Source organism: Xenopus laevis, chromosome 4S (assembly GCF_017654675.1).
Source record: "Xenopus laevis strain J_2021 chromosome 4S, Xenopus_laevis_v10.1, whole genome shotgun sequence".
Lineage (NCBI taxonomy): Eukaryota > Metazoa > Chordata > Amphibia > Anura > Pipidae > Xenopus > Xenopus laevis.
Genome location: NC_054378.1, coordinates 66,976,853 through 66,997,249, shown reverse-complemented (window position 1 = coordinate 66,997,249; position 20,397 = coordinate 66,976,853). Strand labels below are relative to the sequence as shown.

The window sequence follows — 20,397 nt, the reverse complement described above, 5'->3', positions numbered from 1 at the left end:
ATCAAACATAATATAAACAAAGGACTTCATTTTTAGACACTTGTTTCTCACTGTTATTTGTTCAAGTTTTTGAATGCAAACCATTGTCAGCAGCAGAGGGCACTTCTATAGACAACCTTCATAACAAAGTTTCACTACCCTCTCTTTTAATACAAATTAATGTTGGGGAGAATAGACAATTTCCCAGTCTTGTGAATGTGAACATTTCTCATATTGGAAAAAGATATCCTGGCCTTACAGCATGTTACAGGTGTTCTCCTGTATTGTGCAGATGCACGGCTAGAAAGAGTGTTCCATACAGGATTTGCAGTCCTTTCTTTGAGTTCCACAGGAAACTGAACATTTCCAGAATCCTGTCACGACCAAGGGGAAAAGTACATGGAGTAGAGAAACAGGAACTCACTTAGCACAAATTGTACCGTGTTCACATAATACTTTCTAAAGGAAAACAATAGCTAAAGAACATGAAAGGGCATTGTGTAAACTTACTAACACAGTACATGGGTTAAGTTTCAAAACTTGAAGAGGTTGAGATGCTCTAAGTTACATCATGCTTACTGGGACAACACCATACTGAAATTTCTGCAGCGCCATTTCTTGAACTTGATATCCTGTGCATGGCACTGGCTGTAGAACAACACATAGGGGAGAGTACTCACTCATCCTCTTCCTCACTAGGAGTCGACTGGAATCCCTGTGCTACCATGTGACCAATGCCTCTGTGAACGCCAACGACAACATATGTAGCAACTTGTAATTTCTCACGGAGCACCAGGCAACTTTGGGTCTTAAAAATCTTGGTTTTATTGATACATTAAAAAGAGTTAATAATCCACACCCAAAGCGTGGGGTTTTGTTTCAATACTACATGGGATTAACTCTTTGGCTTTTAACCTAGTAACAAGGAGAGTAATGAAGTGTAGGAATTTAAAGCCATAGGGAGGGTACTGATCCTATGGGTCCCTACAACAGAAAAATAAATTCATCTCTAAACTCCCCCAGAAATATGACATCTTCTATGGATTTTTATAGGAATGTGTTGGTATCACTTTAATAAGATACCATAAATCCCCTTTTGCATATAGGTCCCATTCCTTCCATCCTTACAATAAAAGAAATCCACTCCTTTTTTGGCTTTTCAGTCTTTCTAAAATATGTATTTTTAGGGGGTGTGTTGAAACAATACTTTCATTTACTATGGTACTTATGGTTGTCTTGAGAATTAAATCTAGATTACAGGAAAAAAACACAATCCTGGTCTTTGGATGTTTTATTGAAAAAATACATGCACTTCACACAATGCACAAATCTAATATAATAAATACAAAAGTGTGTACATACACCCTGTAACATTGCATTCAAGTACATCAATGTGCTCAATACTGGAAGTACAAATTATACACATTTTCATTTTTAAACATCATTAATTAATTCAAATTAAATGATATCAGTGCTAAATTCTATCGATCCCTTTGGAGGGATCTATAAAGAAATACAACTAATGTAGTTAAACAATGTAAGGGGTTTAAATAGCTATTCCCCTTGTCACAATAAGATTTATTGATTTTTCATTTTTTTTCAAAAGAAAAGGAAACCTGTTTCATACTTGTGTTTCAGGTAGACAGTGCTGTTGTTATTAAAACCCCTTAAAAGCAAAGCCCTAAAAAAAAAAAAAAAAAAAAAAAAAGCATGTTGCTTTTCTACCAAAGATTTTATACCAGATTCTGTTTTGCCTGTATGATAACCTGGATTACCTTTTCTCTAGTGTAGTTGTGTTGTAAAGTAGGCAGTAATGGCATTTAATATACCAGAGAACAGAATACTCCTTCAAATTCTCTTTTCTTTTATAAATCAAAAAATAAAGGCTAAGAATCAAAATGAAAACTGGCAGTGTGTACATGATCTAAAGTTACTGTACACTGCCATTTTATTGTATCTGCCCACCATAACCCAGTAAAACTGGAGCCCTGAAGGGCCATTGATACGTCTTGCTGGCCAGCAGTTGCTGGTTCTTATGTCTCTGTTTAATAAATATGCTGTTGCACTAATATCACAGTAAGAGCTGAAGACGTGGAAATCTCTTCCTGAATCAGTAATACAGGCTTTACATTAGATAGCTTTAAGGAAGGGTTGGATTGCCTTTTAGCAAGTGAGGGAATACAGGGTTATAGGAGATAGCTCATAGTACAAGTTGATTCAGGGACTGGTCCGATTGCCATCTTGGAGACAGGAAGGGATTCCCCCCCCCCCTCTGAGGCAAAATGGAGAGGCTTCAAATGTGTTTTTTTTGCCTTCCTCTGGATTAGCTAGCAGTTAGGCAGGTTATATATAGACTTAAAAGGTTGAACTTGATGGATGTGTGTCTTTTTTCAACCTAATTTGCTATGTAATATTCCTGCATCTGCAGTAATGGATATGCCACCTCCCATGTCTGCAATTACTCAGCAACACAGTATAAAATGGATGCTTTTGTAACATTTGTCCCATCTATGGAATATTTGGTGTAGGTGTGTCATCACCACGCAAACTGATCACTTAGGTCACTGTTCAGTCTTAAATGTAGATAATGTTTAACATGAAGATATGTAATAGCATTTGTAGAAAAGTTGAATAAAGCAAATTGCCAGATTGTGCCGGTCAATATTCTGACATGTTGCTGTCTTCTGTAGAATGGCCTATGCTCCTGCCGTCCTGGCCAAGCTGCTGGAAAATGTTTATAATGCAAATTAAAAGAAGGAAGACTACAACTAGGTCGTCAATAATACTGAGGATTCCACACATGGGATCTGAGATTACATCAAACGGAGAAGACAAGCACACAATTGCTCCAAACAAGCACACTAAAATCCTAAGGCAAAAGACCCACACAAGTCCGCCCATAGTGAAGATTCTTCTCAAACCCAGATGCAGCAGTGATGGCATATCATAGAGGTAATCTGTGAACTGAAAGAAAAAGAAATGTTACACCACTGGCTCGTTTTCTTTAAATCATTATAAAAATGTATTTGTTTATTTTCTATCAATGGGTAAAAATGGGCTTAGGCCTCATTCACAGAGCAGAATAAGTTTCGGAACATGAGAAGTCACGAGGATATGAAGTTCCGAAGAAATATAAAGAAAAATAAATGAAGTCAACTTTATCTGCAATCCTACTATTTTGCACAGGGTTATGATGTCTAACTAAGCTGATAGAAAGTATGGAATTTATAAGGACAGGGATTAATTAATAATTATCAGAAAGAAGAGATTCAAGCTTAAAGTGCCAAAAAAGGGTCAGCATATGATAAACTACAGGGTTACTGGAATTAAGTAGATCTGGTGGATTTTTCCTTTTAGAACTGAAACATTTTCCCCCTCTAATGCGACAGGGACAGCTTCAGAATAGTTTTCTTTCCTCTGAACCAATTAGCAGTTAACCAGGTTTACTATAATGTAAATAAACCTTATGTCCCAAAGCACAATCCACAGTAGCAAATCAGAAAATTTGCTTTCATCATATTTTAATTTGCAATAAAAATATATGATTGGTCTAAATAAAGTAAAAAGGCAATAATAAAGCCAATTTACAGTTGAGGAAGACAACAGTAGAGCCATTCATATACACATTGTAAGACAATTTATATTCATCGGCTCATTTACTTACAGGTCTTTGTTTCCCTGAGAAGCGATTGTTGTAATGCCTGATGTCATGTACAATGTCTCTGCTCAGCTTGTCTGGCTGATTTTCACAGAAATCATTGTAAAGAATAACAACCTACGAATAAACATGATATGTTTTGTTGGAAGAGCTTATGCTGTGATAGTGTATAGTTTAGGTAGTGCTAATAATGTTGCATTAAAAAATGCTAATACTGTCACATTAAAAATGCTAAAAAAAATACTGTATTTATTTTTCAGTCTAAGAATGGGATCAAATCAGAAAGTACAGAAAATACTTTGGCTGGTCTTCTGTGGTTGTAACCACATAAATTAATAGTGTAATCATAATCACAGTATTTCAGCAAATTTTAATTAGAAGGTCTATAAATAAAAACACAGGCAAAATAATTAATCACAAATATTCTCTCCTTGTATTAACAGGGTAATATACCCTAATATTTGACAGGAAAATTGTGTTAGAACTTTGACTGATTAGAAATAATAGGTCACTTCTGGAAGCCAGTTTATTCAACATTATTCCATTTCCAACATGAGCAATTTTGACTGCAGCATAAAACCCTACAAATCATAGCCTATAATGCTTATTAGTTCAAGGCTCTCTGATAAATGCAAAACTGGCAATAAATATTACTACAAGCAAGTCATCAGTACTCTTGCAGTCATAAAACAAGAGAAATGTGCCTAGAAATGTCAGATGCATTGTTTTAAAAAGCTGTAAAACATACGTAAATTATAAAAACCATCCCTTTCTTAAGACAAAGAGTCCAGTTTTGCCACAGTATCTTTTCAGCATTGTTACCTTTTGTCTGCAAAGAGGACAACTCATTGCTCCTAACCAGGGGTCATGCTTCCAGTAGGTCATCAGACAGGAACCTAAGACAAACAGAAAGCAGGCTGCTTAAAGAACAGGTAATAAAATATTCCCTTTGATCTGTAATTTACATAAACAATGTTTCATTAGAAATACTCAGTCCGACTGTTCTCCATGTAACAAAAATCATATGTTCCTGAATGTCATATAGTCTTGCAGGTATATGATTAAAAAAAATTAGTTGTTGATCAAGGTCAACTCTTCAATATACCACTAAGTGCTGTTGTTCAACAGGAACAAATACTATCCCCCATATGTAATTAAACTAATTTTGCCGGGGTGCAGTAATCCATAGGGTTTAAATGTTACCAAATCGCCTTAGTTTACTAATAATTATTCTTGAAAAAATCGGTGTCAGAAAAAGTTGAGACAAAATTGTGCAACAATTCGAATTGTGCGGGTTTTTTTATTTGACTCTCGAATTGTACAAATTTTTCAAGTTGTGTGAGCGACAACTCAAATTTATAAGATTATGAAACGAAAAGCAAAGCAAACAGCCTGAAACTAAAGAGAATCCTGAAGGTAGAAAATATCATTTGCCACTGACTTTTACATGATTTCAAAACAGTAGTAAATTAATTAAAGGTGTATTTGGAGACCAAATTAATCTAAATGTATAAGAATTTTATTTTGAAAAAAAAAATTCATTTAAAACCTGGCCTACCAGGAACCCAACATGTAACAATATAAATATATAAAAAAAGCTTTTTTAAAAATTATTCAGGTAGGTGGTCACTTAAAATCACAGTAATAGGAATTGTCCAAATCTCCTAGGTTGTATTGGATAATTCCCCCAGTCTTGCAATAACAATTATGTAGAGCAAAATTGGTGTGCGTTACAGTTCTCCAAATCGGGAGTATTATGGTGTGAGTTATAGTTCTCCATTTTGATAATCAAGTAAAAGGTAATTTTCCCAAATGGGTTGTCAGGCTTATTATGTGAAGATATATGTAGAGAAGGTTACAGAAGGGGTTAATTGGGACGTCCCCCACACCCCTCTCTTTCCAGCTACACGTGCCCCCCAATAATGGACTGATCTCATCAAATCCTGCATTCCGGTCCTTCTTCAAGGTTGGTCACAGGTCACTTAGCGCTGGATCCACGTGACGGTAAATTGCTAACATTCGGTCTGAGCAAATTCTGAGTTTTTCGCTCTGCAGTGGAACGCACAATCTGAAACACATCAGGCGCCATCTTGGATTTTCAGAAAGAGTTACTTGTAAAGTAGAGACATCGCGAAAAGGCTATTGGATCCAGCGCTAAGTGACCTGTCACCAAGTGAGCGTGCCCAACTGTCCCCTTGAAGAAGGACCAGAATGTAGGATCTGCTGAGATCAGTCCATTATTGGGGGCATGAGTAGCTGGAAAGAGAGGGGTGTGGGGGACGCCCCAACTAACCCCTTCTGTAACCTTCTCTACATATATATCCACATAATAAGCCTGACAACCTATTTGGGAAAATTACCTTTTACTTGATTATCAAAATGGAGATCTATAACTCACACCCTAATACTCCCAAGTTGGAGAACTGTAACTCCAATTATAGAGACTTCTCCTTAATGCCACATTACCTCTATTCATTTTTACATGATTTCAACAGGTTTTAGCTGGAGTATTTTTGGATTCAAATTTTTATAAGATTCAGAACATAATAAATCAGAGTTTATTTTTTCCTCTAAAAATTCAAGCTTTACGACAAGAAAAATGTGAAATTTAATAAATAGGGCCCATAGTGTATTTTATTACATAACCCCGTTAAGCTCTTCTGTATGACTGAGCAGGTAATTGGGACTATTTTCAACATATCCAATAAATGTTTTGTTTTTTGTAAATCTGGAAGTCTTGATTCCTGCCTTAGGTGTTTTACAGTAAGACTTGGGTTAGTTTTTTTTTCATGTTGCCCAAATTTGAGCACCAAATTCATTGTCTACAGAGCAACTTTTAAGTGTAAAGACCTTTGAAGTGTTGAATTTAAAGGAACAGTAACACAAAAAAATTAAAGTGTTTTATAGTAATGTAAATATAATGTAGTGTTGCACTGCACTGGTAAAACTGGTGTGTTTGCTTCAGGTAGACTGCTATAGTTTATATAAACAAGCTGCTGTGTGGCCATGGGGGCAGCCATTCAAACCTGGAAAAAGGGCTCAGATTATCCAGCAGATAACAGATAAGCTCTATATTATACAGTAGGTTTCTTTAGTACTTATCTGTTATCTACTGTGTATCCTGTGTTTGAATGACTGTCCTCATGGCTACGCAGCAGCTTGTTTATATAAAACATAGTTGTGTTTTTGAAGCAAACACACCAGTTTTACCAGTTAAGGGCAACAACACATTATATTGTTGTCCTTTAAAACATTTTCATTTTTTGGGGTTACTGTTCCTTTAACTGATGTATTTTTTTTTAATATCACCAACAATATCAATATGCTGGCTTGAATAAAAAAAGTGTACTAAATATAGTCAGATTTCTTTGGTAACAGGCTTAAGCAGCTTGGTGCAAATTCACTAAAGGGTGAAGTTTCACCTGCGAAGGCTTTGCCACACTTCGTGCCACTTCATCAAGCACTAAGTAGCTACCACTATGCTAATTCACTAAAATGCAAAGTTTCGTCTCGGCAGCAGAAAGCTGTGTATTTCGTTAGTATGCTTATAGGTCATATATATGTCATATATATGTCTTTATTAGTGATGTTGGGGAAATTGCTTGAAATGGCCACTTATTATTAAAAATGTCCAAGGAAGCAAAATAAAGGCAAAAGAGATCCTCTCTTGTCCTAGACATGAGCCCACCCTAAAACAAATGTGGCATGCCCCTCAAATGGTTAAAAAAAATGTTAAAACAAAATGTTTTAACAGTTACAACTTTTAAATACAATCCCATTTAAAAATATGAAAAACGCCAGCCATTTTTATAACTTTTCGGGATACAGGATATGATGTCACTGACATAAGACTGAGGAGGATGTGGCTTCATCTTATAAGTTTGCCAGATCTGAGCTGGCAAAGGAAACTCTGGTGAAAGGGGTAACGTTATGGAAAATGCGCACTTTAGTGATTTTGTGAAGCAACGATTGTTCACCTGTGTGAAAATTCACCAGGTGAAAAAGAGCGAAACTTCATAAGCGATGTACTCTTTCGCTAGTAATTGTCCTCTACGCCTGTTCGTAAATTGGTGATGTCCCTGCAGATTGGATTTATGGCAAACTTCAACCTTGTGAATTTGCCCCTTTGTGTCAAGATGAGTAGTTTGTGCACTGCCAAATTTCTCTTTTTCTTTTTTTTTTACAATGGGATAAGGATAAGGTGACGCTGGGCAGACACATTGCACTGAAACCCATAGAATTGTTATAAATCTAAAGAAAATATTTAATGAAGGAAAATGTAATTTAGCTACAATACTAAAATGTCTGGGCAGATCCCCATGTCAGTGTAGGTGTCTTATCTCAAGTACTGTAAACAATAAAATATAACCAAATGCAGTGCAAAAATAAAACATAGCCGTTAAATTACTTGGGGGCATATTTCAGAACAGCAACAAAAGAAATATTCCTAGGAAAAGTAAAAAAGTGTTACCAGTGAAACATATGAATCTACAAATAAATAAAATATGTATTAAATAAGTTTGTTTTAGGAGGAAAGCAATTCTAAATGAACACACGCATTTACATTTGCAAACTGGCTTCCTGAACATGTGTTCCTTGATCAATGCCTTAATGAAAGAGCATGGCAGCTGAGCAGGAATTAGAACAAATAGGATTTGACATTTCCTGCACACAATTTGTAACCATTTTCAGGGTATACAATGACAATTATTCATAAAGCAATAACGTGCCCTGTCATTATTAACATTTTGTTTATTTAAATGAAGTTGCATTGATCCAGATCCCAGCTGTTTCCTCATGATAGATCCCCAGCTGGCTCAGAATCCTGGCCAGGTCACAATCATGCAGAACTGAACTGGAACTGTTACTGTCTGTCTGGAACTCATTTCCTCAATAGCTCTGATAATCTGAGCTGTTTTACACTGGGCTTGTGTATGAAGCCTGGAAGAGTTAGCCACTAGGAGTCTGGAAATTGCCCTATGAAATGGAACAACACACAATTTATATTTAGACTGTGTAACATTTTTTCTTTAGCATCTCGATGTACAACCAGACAAAATACTTTGTATGTATATCATTCTCAGATAATAATTATAAATGTTTTATTCACATCATACCTCCGATTCACACTCCCCACTATGAGTGTTCCTCAGATATTCCCACCCACTGTCTAACCTCCTCCCTTTTGCTATCTAAAGGTGGCCATAGACGCACAGATAATATTGCAAGAAACAAATTTTCGTACAGTATTCGGTGCATGTAAGGTGAGAAAAGAGCCGACCGATATGGGCAGAAGATTTGGATATTGGTCAGCTGGTCGATCGGGCTGGATGGAAAATTTTGATTGGGTGCCTTTGAAGGCACCCAAACATTGGCCATTGTTAGTGCTGAATCGTCAGATACAGGTAGAATTCTATTGTTTCTACCTGTATATCTACCTGTTTATCTGAGGATTCAGCTCTACAAGTGTGTATTGAAACAAACAATCTTTCTTGGTTAGATCTTTTCCAAGAAATATTGTAATTGTTATGTCTATGTCTATGGCCACATTAAGAATCTGAAACAGTTGCTACTTAACAGCTGTTACTTGTTACATAGACATAATAATTATCTTTGCATTGTATGTATGTGGGACTATACAACAATCAGTGTTAATTCCAGGAGAATTTAAAATCTGGAGATTAAAATTTGGGGTCTCCTGTAAATTGTCCATATATTGCTCATTGCCTAGGATGTCTTACTGTAAATACCTACACTACCATATTATAGGCAAAAGGTGCCATTGTCCCAGTATTACAATATTGTTACCTAATGGGTCATTTTAATGCAAAAAATTGCATAGAGATAATGAAATCCATTGAATTGCACTTGAATTGCACTTACACAAGATTCCAATGATGCATAACTAATCATAGCATTATTTTAAAACACACACCCCTCTGCTCAGTTTCATTCATGGTGAAAGGTGAGTGGAAAGTAAGTGAAAGGTGAGCACTAAACACACCTACAAAATTCTTCAATTTATGTGCACCCGTCACAACATACTCTCTATATATTTACATGTGTTTAGCATATTACAAAGAAATTTGTATATTGGTTTCTACAGTAATTATATACATTTTATTATAAATAGTATGCAGCATAAATAAATGTTTAAATAAGCCACCTTTTCAGTTGCCTTTGCCATTTCATGTGGTATTGAATGGATATAATGTTGCAGAAACAAACAGGTGGAAATGCAAACAGAAAACAATAAATACTGTAAATAAGAACAACAATTTGCAATGTTATTGTACACAATATTACACTGAGAATTTAAACGGTGCATATCAAAATTTGAAGGCTTGCTTTAAGGTGGCATACACTTATGATGCAAAAATAAGGTTTTCAGTAAGACTTTTAGATTAATGCTTGGATATTTTCTAAGGCCTGCAAATTATTGTCTCATGTAAACAAAGGCAGATTGTGTTTGATTGTGATGGTATTTTTAGTAATACCATTTTGACCTTGTGTAAGACAAAACTCAGTAAAAGAAAACCTTTAGTAATAGTCAGCAATTTATTCAATACAACACAACACAACACAGTTTTGTCTGGGTAAGCTGTTGGAGTAACACACGGAATGTCACCCAAGGAATTACCAAAGACACACCTCTTGGTCCAAGTGTTATATAGCTTTCAGAAGGCAGTAGTTGTGAAAAGGGGTATACGTAAATACCATACATGGTCTGGCAAGGAGATTTACTGGCATATACATTTATACATTCTTGCAAGATGTGCAGTTTTGCAACAAAACAGTTTTCTGGTCCCAAATGCCTGAGCTGGTGTCTGGTAATTTTAGACAGGATGGCAAAATCAGCTATTTAATTAACACTTCTGCAAAAGGGCATTAGAGACATGCTGACACTCTAACAGCAGAAAGAAGATTATTTATTACTATGGCCTAGTATCAGTTATATGAGTGACCACTGTCCACAGTTGACCATTTGCCCTTATAGTCTACCCTGTCTTGTACCATTGGCGTTGTTGCATCGGAGAGTATGGGGGGTTTCCAGTGCTTGAATTGGGTTCAAAAAGGTGGAGGGATGGCCGAAGTGCCGCGCGCCACGCCCACAATATAGGCCACACCCACTTTAAATAGGTCTCGCCCACCAGTTATTTTGCTATTTCCATGTTTATCAAAAATATTTTTTTTAATATTGCAAGAAATAGAATGACCCTAATATTTTACATTTACATAGTTACATAGTTAAATTGGGTTGAAAAAAGACAAAGTCCATCAAGTTCAACCCCTCCAAATGAAAACCCAGCATCCACACACACACCCCTCCCTACTTTTAATTAAAATTCTATATACCCATACCTATACTAACTATAGAGTTTAGAATCACAATAGCCTTTGACATTATGTCTGTCCAAAAAGTCCCTCTTATAGTCATTATCTGAATCAGCATCACAACATCACCCGGCAGTGCATTCCCCAACCTCACTGTGATGAACCCCCTATGCTGCTTCAAATGAAATGTATATACAGTATATGCATTTAGAAGCTTGTAAAGTTATAGAAGTGGACTCACACAAAATATATCAGCAGATTGTGAAAGCCTTGGTTGTCCTGAAAAAAAATCGTTTTGCTAGGTAAACTTTCCCTTTAATCTTTTCTATTTCATCCTCACATATTTTCTTTTTCTTTACTGTTCTCACCCACATCCTACTACTTGCTTCAAAGTTTCCTACTTTAATAGAGCAAAATATGTTCTCATTCTTCCTCAGTGTCGGACTGGCCCGGCGGGACACCGGGAAAAAACCCGGTGGGCCCCGAACCTCGTGGGCCCCCGCCGGGCCAGACCCCCGTAGATATAGAAATTTTCGGAAAAAAAAAGTTTTCGCCGATGCGCATCGCCGCTCGCGCATGCGCACAAGAAGCGCCGCTCGCGCATGCGCACGAGAAGCGCAGATCGCGCATGCGCATGGCGGCGTTCCAGCGGCCGAATTCGGTGCGGCGCAGTAGGGGGCGGGGGCCCTGGACCAGCAGTCCCGGTGGGCCCCGGGCCCCCCAGTCCGACCCTGTTCTTCCTGTGTACATTATCTACTTTTCCCTGATGTTCTTTTGCCCTATCATTCATTTATATATACGTTAATGTTCTCAGCTCATTCCTGACCTTATCTGCATTCTGCCTCCTTTAACTTTATTCCACCCTCTGCTGTATTTTATTTCCCTAAATTCAGACCCATTTGCCCATTAAGTGTTTTTTCCCTCTGGCCTCTCCCCTTATCTGCCAAATTCCAAGAGACCATAATAAGCGTTTAGCTGTTTCAGTGAGTAAAGCCATCCTCCCCGTGTTTCACACACACATTCTGTACTTCTTCTGCCACCAGACTTTCCTAGCCATCTGCACTGCCTTGCTATACTCATTTATTTGCCTACCTCAGCCACCATTTTTTAAAGTGTGCAACTGCACAATGCGCATTCATCTCAAGTCAGGGGTCAACTTCTCAAGCGTTGCCATTATACAAAAAATGCACAACTGAGCCAGTAACAACTGTGCCATTATACAAAAAATGCACAACTGAGCCAGTTATTTAAACATGTGAAAATGTTGCACATTCGCAACAGAATACTGACTCTGCTCTGCAAGAACCAACCATACCGGCCAGTGGGTCGGTCTCTCCTGCTCAATCCCACATAAAGCTACTAGTCAGGCGCATGGCAAGATTTCAGGTACTATCATTGTGCCCAGGATAAGAGCAATGAGTCCATATACACAGTACACACACATATATATACACACACACACACACACACACACACACATGGAGCCTGTTTTGCCTGGTCGGTTCCTGTTTTCTTCAAAACAAGTCACTAGCCCACATACTCATACAGGCGATTGCAGTAGGAAGAGCCTGGAACACTGGACACACAGACAAACCGGCCAATGTGGAGACCCGGCAGGCTGGTGGCCATACATATACACACACACACATTATATACACACACACATACATACACACACACACTATGCACACACATACACACATACACTATACACTATGCACACACATACACTATACACACATATGCACAATACACACAAAATACACACACACATTATACACACGCAGTAAGCATGTCACATTGGCACATTGGCACATTGGCAGGATGCTGCACACATGCTCACACCAATCAAGCCTTACCGGCTCCTGCAACATCATGGCACACACAGGAGAAAAACGCAAGTCAGGACCATTTTAAGCACGCTGAAAAAATGTCTACAAAGCCATGCCCACTTTATGGCCACACCCCCTAAAAAACACAACCACTTAAAAAACATAACCAAGTCATGCAAACCCTAGCTGTGCCAGTATAATCACTGTAGAAATGGCCAATGGGCACTCAATTGATCCCAGACAAGCAAGTAAGATCACTAAACCATGGCCAATGAACAGAAAGTTTGGCAGCAAGGAAGTGGCAAGAGAGAAGCAATTCTGAGAAAACATAAATCTGATTAAATAGTTTATCTGTGGAAGTGGAACCCCCCCTGTTCATTAGGTTGTTCACCTTTAAAATAACTTTTAGTATAATGTTGAAAGTGATATTCAGAAACAATTCGCAATTGGTTTTCATTTTTTATTATTTGTGACTTGTGAGTTATTTAGCTTTTTATTCAGCAGTTCTCCAGTCTGCAATTTCTGGAATCTGGTTGTTAGGGCCCAAATGACCCTAGCAAACATGCACTGATTTGAGTAAGAGACTGGAATATGAATAGGAGAGGCCTGACTAGAAAGGATTTATGAAAAGCTAAAAAACAGAGCAATTGTTTCCGATAGGTCAGCAACCCCTATTTGAAAGTTGGAAAAAGTCAAGTAAGAGGCAAAATAATTATAAATATAATAACAACATAATTCAATTTTTTTTAACAAATTAAAAAATATTAATGAAGACCAATTGCTAAATTGCTTAGAACTGGCCATTCTATAACATACTAAAAAAAAAAGTTACCTTAAAAAGTGAACCATAATTCAAATATTCAAATATTCAATCACCCCTTCAAAGATCAGGGGCAAGGAATGGTAAATTTTTAAGATGCTCAAGGTCTTGATTACATGACAACATGGCTAGAAATCCTTTAAATAGAGCAGCAGTAAAACCCCACACTCTACAAATATTGATTTTAAATAAATAAATAAATAAGCGCTAAGTGCCAATTCAATCATATGCAATAATGCCCAAATCAATACAGTGCCAGCACATCAATCAATTAATAAATTAATCAATTATTTTGGTTTATAAATAATATAATAAATAAGCCAATCAATTAATTAAAGTGCATGTGCTTAAAAAAAACGAAATATTAAAAATTGAGTTAATTATCTTAAAAATTAAGAGGCCAGCAATTCATTAATTAAAGATCAGAAAAGGAAAATAGTATAAGGGTGGCATTGTCCCAAACATTCCTATCTGTTGAAATTTTCTACCTAGGCACTGGGACACTAGACCATACGAGGGCGATAGTTGGAAATATTAATTTAAGGGTCTCTGGGGACAGAATCAGGACCTCCATTTGAATCAGGAATGGATGGATGGCGTGGACGTGCATAGTGCCTACCTGGGCCTTGCTCGCTCAGCTGGCTGGGACTGCGACTAGGGACCTGACCTGGGACAGGGTGAGTCCTGCGTGTGCTGTGCAGAATTGCAGAGAAGGCTGGTCACCCGGTCACCGGTGAAGCACTGACTTGACGGCCGTCGGCGTGTCTGCGTGTGAGTAATTGGAGCAGGTGAGGCAGCAGACCCTGAACACAGGCAAGCGCTGTGCCGCGCCAACGCGATACTGCTGCATCGGCCCCTCCTCCGAGACCGGGCTTCCTCTCTGCAGACTACAGCAGACGGGGTTCCTCTCTGCCTATCTCCGCCTACGCTATGCCTATCTATACTTTGGATAGGAAGGGAACTCCGTCCCACATGGCGCACGCTTCCACCTACATTAAAGCGCAAAAACAAAGGGAAGTTTTTTTTAAAAAACGGTTCCACATAGTTTCGGTATTATAAATCGTTCCATCCCGCCTGAGGGGATGGAGATTGGTCATTTCAAAAAAGTAACGGGATCCCATCCCACCCCAATTCAAGCACTGGGGGTTTCGGATAATAGATATAAACCCTCTGACACTAGCCATTCGTCCGTCAAAGGAAATAGACCGTTCCCATAAAAATATAAACAATTGTTAACATTGAGGGCCATATTTATTATTCCTCGAGGATTTTGTTCAGGCAAAACTATATATAAATAAATAAATAAATAAATGATATATAATAATAAAAGCTCACTGTCTAAAACTTGGTGAGCTTTTTAATAAAATTTTTTTTGAGAAGCTAGTTTTTAAAAGACAGTCAGGATTTTTTTTTTATAAATGTTGAGGTTGAGAATGTACAAATCACCAAAGAACAACCCTTTAAAGCACATTCACAATGTTGCTTACCACAAAATAAGTGGCCACAGTTGGTCTCTACTGGTATAGTAGCTGTCTGCAGGCAAACTGGGCAGTTGAGATCATTGTGGAAATGAGATTGCCGGGATTTGTAGCTGTCCTGAAACCATAAATGGACATGTCTAAAAAGTCAGTCAATAAAGGCCTTACAAATATTTGACATTCATTTTAGTCTCACTTCATTATTTTTTACTAAGCTCTTCTAGTTTGTTACAGATATTTTATTCTAGAAAACATGATATATGTTTCCAGTGGTATGTAATATATGCATACAGGGAAATTTAATAAATGGTGTTATGGCAAAAAAAAATGGCAGAAACATGGCTAAAAAATTCCTAAATGTGCATCTACTTTTAGCTTATATTTTTTAGTTTAAATTTTGCTCCAGTTAAAGGAATCAGAAGGCTGGTTAAAAGCAAAAGAAGCCCTGAAACATTTCTGAAAGGGTGCTGCTAGGCATAAAATTAAAGCACTTTCAGGAGGCTTGTGCATGTACAAGTCTGGTATCTGTTATCTGGAAACCCATTATCCGAAAAGCTCCTAATTACGGAAAGGCCGTCTCCCATAAACTTCATTTTATTCAAATAATCCACATTTTTTTAGATTATTTCCTTTGTCTCTGTAATAATGAAACAGTACCTTGTACTTTTTCCAAAATTAGATATAATTAATACTTATTGGAAGCAAAATCAGCCTGTTTGTTTAATTAATGTTTACATGATTTTGTAGCAGATTACAGAAAGATCCGTTATCTGGAAAACCCATGGTCCCGAGCAATCTGGGATAACAAGTATGTTTGATATGCTGCAGAATATTTTATGTCCTAAAATTAAATAGTGGTACTTTGGCCAATTTAGCATATGACGATGTTTTATGAACCTCTGACTAGCGTTATGGCAAACCTAATTTTGTCCTAAGATCCTTTTTTTACACTGGAACATGTATGGTCAAGATATGAGGGGCACATGACTGAATTTCTGCCAGAAGTTGGACATATCTACAGTATATGTTGCCTAATCTCCAAGCCGTACTGTAAGTTGGACAGTACTTCTTTATACAAGTGCAAAACATCATGTTGGTACATAACTAGGTTTGCATATACTAGCACAAATGTCACTTGTAGAGGAACACCAGATTTTTCAATATATAAGGAATCCGATCAACTTAAAGCCAGTTGGTCTCAGTCACTCACTTTGTTCTTCTTTTTTAGAGACAGTTTTTCCTTTTCTGGTTTTGGTGAGTTCATATCAAGCTTGTAACCACAAGAAAACCTGTAAATACACAATTATGTTACAAAGTGTTTGTAATGTCTAGTTTATACTGCTGGTTTGTTAGGGGCACAAATTGAGGAAAACTGTTAAGCTGGCCATAGATGCAAAGATCCGATCGTACGAATCATCGTACGATCGGACTTTCCCATCTCCCGACCCTCCACTAACCATTCAGATCAAAGTCTTACCAGTCAGATTAGTTAAAGAACAGATCAGCAATGTTCTGCCCCTGACAGCAATCGTACGATATCTATGTCCAACCAAAGCTAGTGACAGTCTCCCAATGAAAATCGTACGATCGGCAATACACGCAGAGATATTATCGGCAGCCGACAGAAATTTACTAACCTGTCCGATCGACCAAACGACCGATCTCCGCCCTGACAAAAAATGTCGGGACTCTCCACACACGGTTCGAAAATCATACGAATCCTCGATTCGTACGATCAGATCTTTGCGTCTATGGCCAGCTTTACTCCCAGAGGAAATGTAGGCTGAAAAAAACCCTTCTATGGCTATATCACCAGCACCATGAGGACACTCCTGATAGGGGCAGCAATGTTTCATCACAAGCATGTGTTTAATGTAGCCTCCTGTCTTGATGTATGCACATGGGCATAGCCCCTATAAGTGCCCTTTAACTTGCTTGGATACTGCCATCAGAATATAAATTTTTACTTTTAACTAAAAGCAATGTAACATTGTAAAAAGTACTAAAGTATCACCACTTTTTGGCCTTCCATGGGGTAATCTAATTCCTGTTACAACTATTTCTAATTTTTGTTTTAGCAAGCAACAGAAGCCAATTTGCTTTATAATGGGGCTTCTAAATATACACTCAGGGTCAGAGTCTGTATTCCACACATTATATAAGTATTTAAGTGGTACAATTTTTGTCTTGTTTTACTGAACAATAAATATTGAACACAGAACCTCTCAGATTTAGGAATACCAATATTCCCAAATACCAAAATATTGGCATTTGAATTAGCCAGTACATTACCCATTAACGGTAATCATATTTTACTGCATAATTTTACTAATAGTAATTATACTCAGCTTTCAAACCCATTTATTTTAAAATATAGGTTTTTCTTCTTATCACTAATATGCCATTGACTGACAAGCTGCAGCCCACAGCCCTTTCCTGGGGGAAGCTTGCCTAACTGCAGTGAATAGTTAGAGGTCAGGTTGCACAGTTATAAGGAGTTGCTCTTGGCAGTACAAAGGTCTGTCATTACAGGAATGTTTTAAAGTCAAGCTAAAAATGAACCAGTTGACCTACAAACAGTTAAATGATTGGCTGAAACCTGAGTTTACAAACATTACTGACCTTGCTGCAGATCACTCCCCTGTTAACTGAGGCACAATTCTAAACACTTACTAAACCTGCTTAAGCAATTTCTAAAGAAATAAAGTTGTAGTTCCTTTAGGTTATATATGATTTACTCCTGGCAGTAACTCAATAAAGAGCTTACATTACAACTTGATGGTATAGCAATGTGTTTTAAATGTCCATTAGTAGCCTTAAAGGGATACTGTCATGGGAAAAAACGTTATTTTCAAAATGAATCAGTTAATAGTGCTGCTCCAGCAGAATTCTGCACTGAAATCCATTTCTCAAAAGAGCAAACAGATTTTTTTATATTCAATTTTGAAATCTGACATGGGGCTAGACATATTGTCAATTTCCCAGCTGCCCCAAGCCATGTGACTTGTGCTCTGATAAACTTCAGTCACTCTTTACTGCTGTACTGCAAGTTGGAGTGATATATCACCCCCTCCCTTCCCCCCCCCCCAGCAGCCAAGCAAAAGAACAATGGGAAGGTAACCAGATAACAGCTCCCTAACACAAGATAACAGCTGCCTGGTAGATCTAAGAACAACACTCAATAGTAAAAACCCATGTCTCACTGAGACACATTCAGTTACATTGAGTAGGAGAAACAGCAGCCTGCCAGAAAGCATCTCTCCTAAAGTGCAGGCACAAGTCACATGACCTGGGGCAACTGGGAAATTGACAAAATGTCTGGCCCCATGTCAGATTTCAAAATTGAATATAAAAAAATCTGTTTGCTCTTTTGAGAAATGGATTTCATTGCAGAATTCTGCTGGAGTAGCACTATTAACTTATGAGTTTTGAAAAAAACATGTTTTCCGATGACAGGATCCCTTTAAGGAATATTGCTCCAAGTTATTGAAAGACAGAAAACCCCAGGTCCCAAACACTCTGAATATTAGATCCAGTATCTGTATTAAGAACACTCAGCAAATGCTCTCTCTCTTCTCCTCAGATTAAAGGCTATGTAAAGTTCTGCAACAGTATTTACTCCAGGGGAGAAAATGTTAAATTATTGTGTAAGAGAAAAGCATATTCCCAGTACAAGAAGAACTTTTTGTTGTTGTTAAACATCTGTGTTTCTTTGTATATTTTCTGTTTAGTGAGAATGTTTATTTTATCTACAAGTGATCTATCTACATTTTGCACTAATTGTTTGCACTTAAGTTTACATGCTAATAACAGTAAGCCTTCAAAAACTGTATAGTTCAGCAAAGATGTACGATTACGTACTAGGAATAAAATCAGCATGTGAATACAGCTACACACATACCCTTTATCAGACTGCATTCTCCTGTCCACCCCCATCCCCCAGTCACTATGAAAACACTGAGGTTTGTTATGGTAAAGTTCAGTCATGCAGAAGTAAAGTGACCATGTCCTTGCTTTATATCTGTCCAATAATATCATGTACATATTAGTATTTATTTTTCCAGAAAGTATGTATTTCTGAATAACTTTTATTTTTTTAAAAAAGTAATGTTTTTGAACTCTATAAAATAAGCTTTCCACATTTAGTATATTGACTCTTTTTGCAGCAAGTAAATAATACCTTACAGTGCTTATAGATGTATAAAAAAAACCAGGAGCATTATGCCCTGTTTATTTATGTCATATAAGAAGGAATATTATATATGTCCAAGAAGCAGCTTGCTGTTAAATAGTAGAAAAACTAGAGTTGTATGCTAGAAAGGTCTAGTTTTGAAATATAAAACCTAGCTAAATGATATATTCCTTAGTTCTATAAATAGATACACACATACTAGTTGTAATAACATAAAGGTCCAGCACTCATATAAGAAGAGGGTCTTTAAAGTACTAGAAACATATCTTTTCAGCAAAACTATTCCTATTGCAATAAATATACTTTACTGTCATTGCACTAGTGTGGGCTGGGAATTTTTACTATTTGTATAGTGCATTTGGTGCTAAAAAGCCCACATTAAAAGACATCTGCACAGTACTTTCAAATACAGCACATTTTCTTACCTTGTTTCTGCCGGGCTGCAAAATGTATGACTGAGCATAGTGCCTTGAGCATATGTCAAACAAGAAAGCAGTCTGCACGTCCTGCACATAGGCCAGCTGACAGCAAACTGTTGTAATGTGGCCTCATTCCACACACTAGAGAGCTGTCTGTCTCTGTTAAACATTAATCTGATAAGCCCATGTCAAGGTTTTCCTAATAAAGCTAAACTATGAAAAGCAGTTTAAGAAAAGATCTACATTTGCATAGAATTCATTTTAAACAACGGTAAAGTGATTAAAAGCAAATCTTGGCTTTTTTTCTATCAAAAACTAACATTGAGAAATATTTCTATTAACCATTAACTTGATCATGGCCATGTCACAAGTATTTTGATCATGTGACACAAGGGAAGATAACTCATTGCCAGGCAGATGGAGTTTGTTGTACAACATTGCTTAAACCATGCTGACGAATTCTTGTAAAGATTAATTACGTTTTAATTGGAAATTAGGCAATGTCAGTCTTCTAGACAATACCCATTCCAAGGGTAGAAGATTAATAGTGATCTTATAAATAAATTGTTTATGTATGTTTGATAAAACTCCACAACAGTTGAGTATAAAAATTTAAACTATAAACTATAAATACTGGTGCTTGTATAGAGTGGTATAAAACTCTGGCATACAAAGAGGTGTTAG

The 20,397-nt window shown here is 37.2% G+C and overlaps 1 protein-coding gene across 1 annotated transcript; it reads right to left on the bottom strand.

Annotated features, from left to right (window-relative positions):
* Positions 1–2,305: 2,305 nt before the first annotated feature.
* XB5864909.S (provisional ortholog of ring finger protein 170 S homeolog) lies at positions 2,306–19,979 on the bottom strand. Its single transcript, XM_018260782.2, has 6 exons — positions 19,720–19,979; positions 16,313–16,391; positions 15,112–15,220; positions 4,460–4,533; positions 3,644–3,754; positions 2,306–2,943 (listed from the first exon to the last, which is right to left on the bottom strand). The coding sequence occupies exons 1-6, from the start codon at positions 19,881–19,883 to the stop codon at positions 2,638–2,640; spliced, it is 843 nt and encodes a 280-aa protein (XP_018116271.1). The 5' UTR covers positions 19,884–19,979; the 3' UTR covers positions 2,306–2,637.
* Positions 19,980–20,397: the final 418 nt, after the last annotated feature.

Excerpts from the sequence above, each read along its gene's own strand:
- XB5864909.S (XM_018260782.2), bottom strand. The coding sequence starts at position 19,883 with ATGTTTAACAGAGACAGACAGCTCTCTAGTGTGTGGAATGAGGCCACA. Across the intron at positions 15,221-16,312 it reads CTCTAAAAAAGAAGAACAAA|GACAGCTACAAATCCCGGCA; the intron begins GTGAGTGACTGA and ends TTATGGTTTCAG. Across the intron at positions 3,755-4,459 it reads GTCCTCTTTGCAGACAAAAG|GTTGTTATTCTTTACAATGA; the intron begins GTAACAATGCTG and ends GTTTATTCGTAG.